The sequence below is a fragment of the Lissotriton vulgaris genome, chromosome 1_1 (assembly GCF_964263255.1).
Source record: "Lissotriton vulgaris chromosome 1_1, aLisVul1.2, whole genome shotgun sequence".
Lineage (NCBI taxonomy): Eukaryota > Metazoa > Chordata > Amphibia > Caudata > Salamandridae > Lissotriton > Lissotriton vulgaris.
In genome coordinates this window covers 1,004,605,345-1,004,618,505 of record NC_141685.1, presented here as the reverse complement: position 1 = coordinate 1,004,618,505, position 13,161 = coordinate 1,004,605,345, and the positions used below count along the sequence as shown (strand labels likewise).

Sequence of the window (13,161 nt, the reverse complement as noted above, 5' to 3'; positions counted from 1 at the left end):
TAGCTCAAGAGCACAAAAATTCCTAAAAATACAAATTGCCACAAATCATTGCTTGCAAAAAACTGTATATTTCTATGAAATGTTCCCCACATTCCTGCAAAAAAATTAGATATATTTAGATATTTAATGTATTTGTACAGTAGGGCTATGCGGTTGATAACTTTTATATCAGGCTGACTGGCGCAGTCTTGCAGCACATTTCTCTTGCTTGGTGTTAACCTTTCTTGGGAACAAGTTTAATTTTTTTGGGTGGAGGTTGTCACATGGCTCCATCCTGCTGCTTGGAGTGGTTGCTCACCTGGTTTTCCCTCCATTACCTGTCTTTATTGGGAACGAAATTGCATGCATTGCACGAGAAGGAGCGCAACCTGCAAGAGTGAGCCGAAACGCTCATTTTAAGACCCCTGCAGCAACGTGATCTGACCCATTGGCTGACTTCAATACCCCCTCTGTACATAGTGTGACTGTAAAGGCTAGATTTAATGTCCTCTATGTATCGAGTTTTACCCTAAGACCTTGGTATAGGAGCACCTCTAGTCCATACATAGCTTGTGCTCTATTAGTCACCTATTTGTAAATTCTCATACCCCCAAAAGCTAGACCTTAAGGCCTTCTCTGTATGTAGTCTTCCACCAAAGCCTACGTGTACAACTCTCTCTATACATAATCTTACCCTAATAGCAAGCTTTATTATTAGTTTCTCGTGCCGTGTACATAGCAGCTTTGTACAGAACAATATTCATAAGTTGATCCCATGATACCGTTTCATAGGATACCATATTTCCAGGCAGGGTCCTTCATTTAATAGATTCATTCAATAATTCTATCTAACACCGTTTTGTACCCTGGCCATTTAATAAAGCAAACTCGCTAAGAGCTGTTGTTTGTAGGACTTCAGTTAAGTCAATGGGTCTAAGGTATTAGAGGGCAACGGTTTGCCCTAGGAAAGCATGTGTCCTGGGCCTGTAGGTCCCCATATCCGAGTGGGCAGAATTTTAAGGGGTAGAGCACTGGGGTGTGGAGCGACAAGCCTACTGCTAGCTTTGATTAGTTCTCATAACTTTGAAGTTGCTTCGCTTTTTGGTTGGTGGTGGCTTTAATACATCTTTACTGTATACTACCCATATTTGTGTCGTGCAATGCTGTCCCAGGTCCAGCCTCTTAACTTTGGTGGGCTGTCCAAATATGCTGAGTGCATGCAGATGCATGCATGTAGGACACTTGTGAACGCATCCCACAAAGCAAGCATAGTTCAGATCGCGCATGTGGATGGTAACATACAGAAGATGCAGTCGCACATACATATGTCGGTTAACTTGATGGACCTGGTCTCCTAATTGGAATTGTGTTGGTGGAGGAGGTCGCTCCAATGGTGAATCCATGTATCAATGTACTGCGGAGAGCAGCTAGTTGACTGTCTTTTGGCACTGAAGCAGGCCCGGGTGGGGCAGGGGTTGAATGGGGTTGATGGTTGAGGAAGTGGGCAGGACTGATGTGATGAGAGTGACAGACTGAATCAAATTCACTTTCATATGTGGTGGTTGTGAAGAAACGAGAAATCCACATACGAGTTAGGGGGCATGAGTTTTAGTAGGTGAAAAGATGATAGCGGTGGCTTATACATAAGCCATAGGTATCACCTGATGCACAGCGTCTTTTGCATAGGAGGTGAGGGCTCTACCTGTGTATAGTTGTGTTGAAAAGCAACATGTTGCTCTCTATATGACCCTTGAAACTATGTTTGCTGCATACAACTATGGGATAGGGGCATGCAGTGGATTTTGATGTTTTAGCTGTCCTGAATTTAGAGATGTAGGATTGGTAGGTTCAAGTTCTGTTTGTGTTTAGTGGTGTGTTTGTTGCTAGGCTGTGGCTGCAGTGGTACAGTGTTGATGATATACCAACAGTATTAGGTGCTGAGAAGCAATATGGACAGTTTTGAGCTTGGCTTGTGTCCGAGGAGGATGTGTCGGGTGTGCCACGGTACTGAGGTGCATTTTGTGTCCTCATGTTCTTATGCACCTCTTGAAGAATCCTATTCGTCTACAGTGCTTTTGAAGAGCTAAATGTTTCTGTCTTTGTGGCCCTTCATGCTGTTTTCACTGCACAAGAGCGTTGTGTTGAGGCTTCTGTTAGATTATGACACATTGGTAGTGCTGGGATGTAGATGGATTAGTTAGAATTCACATTCTGTTTAGCATCTGATGGGTTGGGCACTGATGTGTGGTTATAGTGGTGCATTTCACATCCTTGAGTTATGTTGCAGGTCTTGAGGTAATTTGGATGTATTCAGCATAGCAGAAAAACAACACATATCTAGCTGTATGGCCCTTGGTGAAGGGCTCATTGCATGGAAGTGTGTTATTGATGCATTTAGAATGTCCTGATGTACTGGTAATTTGGAGATGTAGAACATTTGGCTGTGGGTTCTGTTTTTGCTCAGTATTGGCAGTCTAGAATCAGAGGTTAGGGTAGAATTGTGCATCCTTCTTCTTCGGGTTGCTTTGTTGGTCTTCGGTTTTACATGTTTTCACTTGGTGTTGCATCTAGTGTGATCTAAAGCATTATATGGCTTTGAGTGATTGTGTGGATGGGTTGAGTGCTGGTTGTGTTCAGCACTGATGTGTAGGATGTTTAGGTAAGAGTACAGTGATGAATGTCATGTCTTTGGGTAGTGTTGTACGTTTTGAAGCAATATGAATATGCACAATGCAGTGAAAAGCAACATATTTACAGTGCTTGATTTTGTGTTGGTTTCATGAAAGTGTGATGTTGGCGAATTTAGTTTTTTTTAAATCTCACCTACAGACATCTTTTGGCTGCCTGCCTTGAAAGACTAATTGTGGTCAATACCAATACTTACAGTGAATTTTGGGTCAATCCATTGCTTACCATTGGTTGGCTTTCTTGTCATTCTCATCTGCTTGCATCTTAGTCAATGGCTGTCCTTCCTCTTTTGTTTGTATCCCTCCTTTTAAGCAGAACTTCATTACAATCTTTTCTATTGATGCCTTGGATCCTTCCACCAAGCACATTCAGGGATCTAAGTTTTTCTTGTGCACTTTTAACACTCTATAGGATACTGTCTGGCACTTCTAAGTTCAAACCAATTTCCGGAGTAGTGTGACAGCTTCACTGGCTGCCTATCAGAAGTCAAACTAAATTTAAAGTGCTATGCATTGCATACAAAGCAATTCACAATATTGGACCCGAGTTCCTTAAAAAAGCACTTTGCCCATACACACTTAACAGATCTTTGCACTCCTCATCGGCCTACCTCCTGAACGTTCCCCGGACCAAGAAAACATCATGGGGAGATAGACGATTCACAATCGCCACTGCTAGACTGAGGAATACTCTCTCCCTCCATATTAAAACTAGTCCCACCCTGCTAGCTTTTAGGGAGCGGGTAAAAACCTGGCTTTTCAACCAGTAGTCATCAGTTCCAGGTCAGTTTTTCCTCTTGCATTCCACAGCGCCAAGACACCTCAGGGTATTTGTGCGCTTTATAAGTGGCTTAAAATAAAATAAATATAGGAATTAATATATTTGATTGCTCTCTCCCCTTTATGCTGCTTCCCCCTTCAAATTCTTGATCTACCCACTCCCCCCCCCCCTAAGCTCGTTTATGGTTTCCCCCACCCCTTCTTGTCTCTAGGACTTTTATTTCTTTTTTTAACTCCACCCGCACCTCCGTTTCTTCAACCTCTTGTTCTCCATTTCTCGTTACACTGTGGTGTTTACTTCCCTCCCAGCCCGATGCCTGTTCCACCTTTGCGCCCCTCCTTTCCTCTCACCGTCTTTGCAGTTTAAAAAATATATATTTTTTTTCCTTTATTGCAATTTGTTGCCAGGCTGTTCCTCTCTGAAAAGGCTCAACGGACATATTTTATTTCTTTTTTCAAATGTATCGCTCCAAGGTGGGTGTTCGTCATCTTGGAATGATAAATAAAATAAAAAAACTAAAATGGCAGATGCACTAAGGAGTCTGTGTTCGCATGCATGATGGATAAAAGACTCATTTATTTATACCTGTAATATGCTAACTTTAAGGCATTACATTTGTTTTATAGGACACATGTAATGTCCTAAAGTTTATTAGCCACAATTGTTATCAATCATTGGCAACGCCAACAGGGTTGGCATTAATGTGCAAATGCATGTGGCCAAGGCGTTCACAGATGCTGTTTGCATGCATAGCATGCACACATTCTGTTAATTACATTAAAGCCTGCTCTGTTGTGTTTGCCAGTGTTGGAGAAAAAGTAACAAAAAGGATCCTCTTCCGTACACAATGCATTTAGGAGCTAAAGAAGTGAATGTGACAAACACTGTGCTGACTGAGTGTACTTTGCAGATGTAAAATAGTCCCTCATAGAAACAACTCCTGGAAGGTGGAATGATACAGCAAATAGCGAAAACGTCTCTATTAAAGGATTGGTAACAATATGTTGCACTAAACAGCTCCACTGCGAACCCATTCCTAAAATCTAATAAAAATAAATTACAAATATCCTGTCTGATGTTACAGTCACAAACTGCCTAAACCAGTTGAATGGCACACAAATGCCTTGACTCACATTTCATGTTATCCAACTCCTAACCCAAAACATTTTCCTTAAAGCCAAGTGTGCCAGGATGCCCAGGCATGACAGGTAAAGGGCAGGAATGCACCGTATTTAAGTCAATACAGCACATTCCTGTCCTTTCCTTTGCGCAGGTGCCCGTTTGTCAGCCTAGCGCCAATGCAGGCACCCTTGCACCGTATTGCAAAGGTAACTGTGTTGCATGCAGGATTGATTTTATGCAGGAAGGGAAACAAACCTGGGAGGCATAGTCCTCTTTCAATGTTTGGTGCAGAATGCAGCACGCATAGAAAGAGGAAGAAACGGGGAGAAATAGAGAGATTTCTCCTGGTTACACCTCCCCCTGGGAAGGTGTAAGATTTTTGCGCATACCTGGGGATGCATTGAAATCAATCAGAGTTGCATGGGATCACTGCCCATAAAGCAGCGATTTGCCCTGTGTTGCGTAACTTCAGATTTTTTAAGCCACTCGGAGTCGCACAAAGTGGCTTTGTGTGGCTTCAAATAACTGACGTAGAGATTTGCGTCACTTATGTACCATGTTGCATGGTGCACACGTGACACAACCCTCTTATGAAGAAGCCTCCCCGAGTTACTGGAATTACAAGAAAAATAAGTAAACTAGCCAGCTTTGTAGAACAGTCAAAGGTGGACACGAAGGTTGCAGCCATTTTGTAAAATGAGACTTTCTTCATGCTCTACAAAGGGCAAGGTGCCCTAGAACCAAAGCAAAATCATTATTTTAAAATCAAATCATTAAAAGAAAATTACATTTCTCAAAAAAACTGTATGCTGATCTATTGGCAATTCTAATAAAAACTAGCAAGAGGAACATCATTTTGCTTTTATTAAAAATTGTCAGTATTTGTTGTACTTTTGAAACCAGTGCACAGACCCGGATTAGATTTCTGATTAAAACATTAGTGACTTGCCCTCTGGATGGCTCTGTCTCAGCCACTCTTCTTGCGCAGTCTATATTTTTTTTAGCTAAAGTGGAGTACGTATAACAGCAGAGCCCTCAACATTTCCTGGTTTATGTCTGAATAGCTCATCTTCCTAGGTTTTTGCTCTTCATTATGGAACTTTTAGACCAGATTTTAAAATGGGATTCGAAGGACTGCGAGTCCTAGAATGCAGAGAAATAAACTTGGAATGTGTGGTCTGCTCACGTGTTGAACTGGGAACCATAAGAGCTCTGCAGTACTTAGATAATGGGTACTCACATTTTCTCAGGGGCCAAAAAGGTTTGTCTGTGGTGTGACCAAGGGTAGCATTGATGCCAGCAGGTTGGTGGTCAGGAGCGTGGGATTCCAGGGAGTGATGCTGGTAAGGTGGGTGTAGGGGAAGCGAAGCATATAAATCAAGTTGCTGAACTGCACAACGTGAAACCAGAAAACTTGAGATTAATTCATGGCTTCCCCACGTTACCAAATTGTGTGATCATAGGCAATTGTTTTATTGCAGTATCCCTCCTTTTTCAACATTATCACATACAAAAGGACGTTGAAATACATGACTTCAGGATGTGCATGGAACAAAACCTTCTTCTGTGTCCGATTTAATAAATCATAATGTTGTTCATCTATAATAGGAACCCAGCCCAAAGAGTGAACTAACAACTGACTTGCATCTTATAGTCAATCTTGTCAGAGTTGTCAGGGTGGGGGAAGAATCAATGTTGGTAAATTCATGTTTGAAAACCCTTGAATTAAGAAAAAATACTTCTCAATGCACTGATATAATGTGATGTACTAAAGTGAAATGGTCCTGCATGTTAATTAAATACACTTTTCGAATTTTGAAGAGACTTTATCATATTTTTACACTTTTGCTGCAAGATGTCTTTAAAAATAAAGGTGTTTCTAAAGTTAAGCGTGCAGGATAACCTAGTTACTTCCTTTCTTTAACTTTAATTAACCTTGAAATAAAGGCTTGTCTGATTATTTAACTTATTTCTCAGTGCTAGTGCTGAGTTTAGAAAACAGGAGGTCAGTGCTGCTGTTGACCAGGCGGCCGCATGTAAAGGCCAGGAGGGCCACATGCAGCCCCTGCGCCGTACTTTGAGAATTACTGAGTATGTGTCCGGTTAGGGTGACCAGATATCCCCGCTTTCCGCAGCCACTCCCGGTTTTCATAGACTGTCCCGGGAACTAGACAGTTTTAATTGAAAATAATGAATGTACTAGTTTTGGTGAAAAGGTGGAGTGAGCCTACACATTAGACTTCATATGGAGTGCAGGCTCACATTTCCACCAACCATCTCCTTTTAAATCACTGCACTGATGAAGTTAATTGCTTTAGAGTTATTTTGAAGACTTCTCTGCTGTGCTCTAGTGTCTCAGGGCCATTTTTTATCACGGGTTGCATCACTTCGACTGAACCCTTGAAATTAAATTGATCAAGCCACGCGAGGCCACCTTTTCTGGCCCGCAGTGGCTTGATAAATCCAGAGACATGCCATGCTGCGCAAATTGCTATGTTGCCTTACTCTGCCCCAGGGAAGCATTCTATGGCTGGTGTGGGGGTGTTCCCACACAAAACCCATGGATTTTGACGCATTTTGCAATTTACCATTACTGCACCAACAATACTATGCCTTCCCAGAGAGGTGTAACAAGGAGAAATGTCTTTATTTCTCCTTGTTTTTGTCTCTTTCTATGTGTGCTGCATCCTGCGGCGCACATAGAAAGAGGAATATGCCGCAGGGCATTGTTTTTATGTTGGTAGGTGTACCTTCCTGCACAAATAAATCCTCCTTAAAATGCAGGCACCGTTGCACCGTGGTGCAAGAGTGTCTGCATTAGTACTAGGCAGCACCTTGTGAGCCAGGGCAGAAACGTTCCATATTGTGATAAATACAGTGCATTCCTGCTCTTTACATGTAACTCAGGGCAGCAAGGGGACTTGCTGCACTGCGTTACATTTTGATAAATATGGCCCTCATTGTCTCAGTGAAGCAGTGAAGCAGTATGTAGAGAGGCAAATCAGCATCTAAGAAGACCCTCAGCTGACACACAAGCGCATGAGCTTTCCCCTCAGCTTAATCACAACTAGGCCTGGGTGAAATGTTTATGTTGCTGGTGTAATCAGAGTTAATTTTATGTTACTCTTTTGGTGGACAGAAGGAGAGGAACAATCTTCCCTCATCAAGTCCTGGTTTTATAATTAGCTTTCTGGCACTTTCAGTTCTCATTTTTGTAGATGCAAAAGTCCCAGATGGCAACCATACCAACTGAGCTACTCAGGGAAACTTGACATCTTGGAAATGTCTTCCTTTGGTTAGGTTAAGCCTAATGAAATGGACCAAAAGGTGCAACCTCTAAAACACTAATCTTGTTTATAATTCTCACAGATAGTCCATCCCATGGTTTGTGGGATGTACAAGTATAGTTTGTCTATGGCAGAATGCGCATCCAATATAGTTAGGGAGGCACATGTTCGTGTATTGCGGTGCAGAATTTATTTTTAGCCCTGATCAGAGCGCAATTTAGCCAACACAGATAATACTGCACATAAATGTTGTGTTTAAAAAAGGTTGTGTTAAATTCCCCTTAGTGCCATATTCTCAGTATTTTCCATGTTGGGACAGAGCTGTCAGTTAATTCCTTCTGTGACCCTCAATCGTTACAAAATGATAGTCCTACTTCTATGTCTGTGGACAGTCCCTGTTTTGGCTTTCAAACTAGCCAGGAGGAATTCTCCTGATTTACGTGTTACCAATTCTGAGAGTAAAATGTAAGGCAGTGCAGCCAATGACATTTGTAATAGTCCCAATTTTGAGGCAAGGTTTGGAGGAAAAACTCTTGGAAGCATCAATAGGAAAAATACATATACACGTAATGTAATGTAATGCAATGTATAGGCATTTATATAGCGCACTACTTACCCGGAGGGTCCCAAGGCGCTTCGACCGCTGCGAAACCCTTCCTGGCTTCCCTGAGAGATGGTCCCTTAATGGGTATCTCCAGGGTGAGACCAGGCATCCCCGGCGGTCTGGTGGGGCCGTTAGTGAAGATGAGGCAAGCTAATGCCCAGAGTTGCCAAGTGTGATCGCTGATCAGAGAGGGCACCGAGGCGAGAGAATTATCGAGTCCGCTGACCCTGGTCCAGAAACCTGCCGCGCCGGGAATCGAACCCTGGTCCCGGGCCGTCCTCTGCTCTCGGGTCTGCCGCCTCTAACCAGTGAGCCACACTACTTCACCAGTAAAATTAAAGCTTTAAATCTGAAGGTTATTAAATAAACTGCCTTCCTCATATGTATGTCCTTTGCATTCAGGCTCCTATTTTCTGGGGTTTTAAACTACTTTTTCTGGAATTAGAAATGTCCTAAAATATTGAACTAAAACAGTGCCTAGTGCCACTTGCCATTATTGACATTTGGATGGACAAAAGACTACGTGTTGTTCCCAGAGTGCGAAAATAGACAACAGACTAGAAGTATGTTGATTTGCAAAGAAACAGTGGAACAACTGTAGTTCAGTTTGTGCCCCCTGTCTGGTTGATGGGACTGAAATCAGCTTTCGTGCCTCTGAAAGGCCTGGAAACATTGGGTTTAGATGCATCATCCCAATGGAATGCACAAAAGGTGCAGTTCTGATTGGATAAAGCACTGAGTGAGGAGAAAACACATGGTCAAGTAGACCAGCAATTGTTTAGAGGAGGGGCTCCAACCATAGTGTCAGAAGGAACTGATGTTTCGAAAACCACTATAGAAGTCAATGGATGTCCACCAATGCCTTTGTGCTTCTGACCGAAAAGTAATCATTATACCACTGGGAAGCTTGGAAGCACGGGGTTGTAAAGCACAGCATCACTTAAAGAGGGCAAATTAGATGAACCCTTAATATGGCATTTCAACAGTCGAGCAAAGGTTTTTGGTGCCCCACCTAAAGTGACATTTTGCCACCAATCATGCTGTGTCTTGGTTCGCCGTTGCTTCTAGCAGGGGTAATCTGGTGGACTCTTATGGTGCCCTGGATCAGCTGTTCAGTACTGCCTCGGGCGGTTGTATGATGGAACACAGGGAAATATTCTGCATGCCTTTACCAAGCATTTTTCACTGCACTTTTTTTTTGAGCACATGTGCATTTACAATGTATGCCTTTACCAAACATTGTTTTTTATAAATATTTATAAACAATGTATTTGTGGGGGAGACCCCCACACTCCTAAACTTACCTTAAAAGCGTGGTAAAGGCATATGCTGTAAAAGCATATGCGTTCTAAAACCATGCGTGGTAAAAAATGAGTGGTAAAGGTGCAACGTGGTAAAAACCTAATTGTAAAGGCTGTTTCCCATCTCGGGCTAGAGTGAATTCTACAAAGAGGGCTAATAATGAACTTGCTGCTAGTAGAACTGGAGAGACAGCTACTGTGGCATGTGAGAATAAAACTGTGTTGATCATTGTTGCCAATTGGGCTTCATCTGAGCGGGAGCCTTAGCAAGGGAGAGTACCAGTAAATTTTAGTTGTAAATGTTATTTGGGTAACCAGATTAAAAACCATGGTGCAGGGCAGATCTTGGTTGCTCTCAATATCTATATACCCTTCTCAATTATTAGTTCAAACTCTAGTCCCTCTCATTGTGCGCATTATGGCAGCAGCATAAAGTGAAGAGAAAGTGCAAAAATCATACCTGTGCTGGGATCTGGGGCTCCAAATTCCAGGGCGTACCGCACCACAAAGTAATTGTTCCAGACGTAGAGCTGGCTGTCTCGGGGGTTATAATCCACTGAGGACACATACTGATAAGGGTTGGGGAAGGCCAACGACACAGGCTCTTCGCGGTTCATGTTGGTGTTGTAGGCATAGTCGATGCGGTTGCCTGCTGCCTCACTGTCATCGTCAACATAGACTGAACGCACCACGTACAGGACGCCACATGCCATGAAGGCATTGGAGGCCGAGCGCTTGTCGTAGCCCGTGTCCCAGGTGCCCTCGAAACGTAGGGTGTAGGGGTTGAGCTGGCTCACCACCAGCCTCCCATTATTGTTCTCAGTTGCATATATCACCCAGAGGCCGTTCTCATCCACCGCCAGGTCGATGTCTGTCTTGCCGCCCCAGCGGTAGGGCGAGGTGTCATGGTAGTTGGCAGTAGAGATGATGGCCTCGCCACTCTTGATGCGAGTTCGTAGGTCATATTTCACAATGTTTCGAGTCCTCTCCTTGTTGTAAAAGACAGCCCCATCGTAAACTACAAAGCCTGTCCCGTCAACCCGGTTGGGCAACCGGTATGTGGTGGTGTGACGCCCGCTGATGTAGTCCTCCCATGTGGCATATTCAGTCAAGGTGTCTGTCCGATATGGAATCCAGGGCATGACATAGATGCGGTCACCCGCCTGCAGGGGATCCTTGCACCATGCTCCAGACATGTGCTCCGACTCATGGGTTGACGTGGCTTCCAGAACCTTCTGCAATGTTCCCGGACAGACAAAAACTAGAGGCCAGAGAGCAGAGGCAACGAGAAAGGATAGAATGAAGGAGGGTGGAGAGAGGGTAGGTTAACGGGAAAGAGAGAGCAAATAGAGTTTAGAGGCAGAAAAAAGAGAAAGAAGGACCGGGTGAAGATTGAGAGAAGGCGAGTGTGAAAATAGGAGAGTGGTGGGAACGACAGAGGCGAGAGAGCGGTGAGAGAATGTAGAAGAGTGACGGTAAAAGAAACAGATAAAAGTTAGGAAAACGGACGAAGTATGAAGTTGAAGGAATTAAAAAATTCGTAGGAGAAGAAAGGCACAGAAGAGAAAGGAGAGAGTGAGAGAAAGTAAGAGAGGGATAACAGAAAGAAGAAAGAAATGAGAACAGGAGAGGAGAGGGATGGTGTAGAGAAGGGAGAAGAGAGTGTGCGATAGCAGGAGAAGAAGAGAAAGAGATGGGAAGAGAAAGATGTGGAGAGAAGAGAGGAGAGAGAGGAGTAAGAAGAAGAAATGAGAGGTGGGAGAGAGAGAAGCGGATAATAGGGAAGGAGACCAAAGTATGAGGATAGGTGAAAAGAATTAGGGAGGTGCAGAAAAGAGGAGGTGGGTGTATATTGGGCATTAATTGAGGATACAGTGAAAGAGTAAACAGGACGGGAGGTTGGGGAAAGATATAGGAAAAGCCGAGAAGGGTGAGAGAAGACAACAAAAGGTGGGTGGTAGGATTGGTGAGGAAAGGAATAGCAAAATGTGTAGTTTCAAAGTAAAGAAAAGAGACAGAGGGAGCAGCGGACAGTCGAAGAATTACAATGTGACAAGGTGAATAAATTTATGAGATAGCCAGGGAGAAGCAGAGAGACAGGATTTGGGAAAAAAGGGGTGGCAGGGAAAAGAGACAGAGAAAAGAGGAAGAGGCAGCACGAAAAACAGCGAGAGAGACAAGGAGAGTGAGAAAAAGAAACAGAGAGTTAGTCGTGAACAGACCCAACCAAGCAAACATCATTCTAAGTAATTTTCAAACTCATTGCTTTCAGCCGGAAGCTGCCAATCATGTCCACCACAAACTGTTATTGGCAAGACAATAAATTTTTAATTTTTGCGGAAAGGTCTGGAGGGAGGGGAAGTAAGCGGGAAAAAAAGGTTGAAAATGAATTGGAAAGAAATGGCCCCTCCCTCCGTTCCCCATCCCTCCACTTTACTTTTGTTCAGGAGAAAACAGATGTCCTATGCAAAAGGGAAGGTAAGTGGAGACAATGCTTCAATCTGATTGTCAACATAAGATTAGAAAAAGTGTTTTTTCAACCTAATTTATTGCAGTGCCTTTCAGCATTACCACCTGCCCTACAGTGTCCTGCAAGCTCCCAACATTTTAAAAATGCTACAGTGATAAGGTTATTCCAGGGCATAGCTCTAGACAGAAGGAAGGTGCTATAGACTTGGCTGGGCGCCATGGCACCGGGTCGACAAATGTACTATCTGTGGGTGAATATTGTCATAGTGGTTGAAGATTTCGCAATAGCTCACTGCCCTATCCTCTATCCTCAAGAAATGCCATACTGCACCCACACATTGTGCCAGAGGCCCCGGCATTTCTGGCTTACTGGAAAGTGGGTATAAGGATATTAGGGAATTGTTGTCAGGGTTTAATGTTTAACACTGAGACAGGAAATAAGGCTGAAGCTCTCATCAAAGTGCAAATGATGTTGAATTAGATCAGCCATATGCCCTGGGGCCACAACCACGCCTAACTAGCATCACATGATCAGAAAAAAGCACCAAAGCCCAGATATTTCACAATCCCTACATGAAAGGCCATCAAGGTCTTCACACGCACCTTGAAGTGTAGGACACCTCGGTGGGAAGTGAGTATCAAAGGTGGCATTAGGAACAAAAGACAAAAACCCAACTTCCAGCCACAAGTTCACTTCTTTAATGTTTCCACATATAGTGAAGATGAAAGAGGTTACTGCTGCCCACCGCTTCTCATGTAGGATCCTCGCAAGCCGCGGGACAGGGATCAAACTAAAGGAAACAAAAATAGGAACTTTTCCCCTTCCTGTGAGGGCGTCTATTTGAATTTAATATATTCGTCTGCATCACTTGGTACAATCCTAGATGACTCAAAAATTATAGTAAATCAATGCAAACACTGTACCTTTAAA

At 43.3% G+C, this 13,161-nt stretch overlaps 1 protein-coding gene across 1 annotated transcript in view; it reads right to left on the bottom strand.

Moving 5' to 3' along the window:
* Window positions 1-13,161, bottom strand: part of ADGRL1 (adhesion G protein-coupled receptor L1) — a 607,344-nt gene that overhangs the window by 156,427 nt on the left and 437,756 nt on the right. Inside the window, exon 5 of the mRNA XM_086961122.1 lies at window positions 10,222-11,022. Coding sequence (XP_086817248.1) covers window positions 10,222-11,022 — 801 coding nt within the window. The remainder of the gene's footprint in view (window positions 1-10,221; window positions 11,023-13,161) is intronic.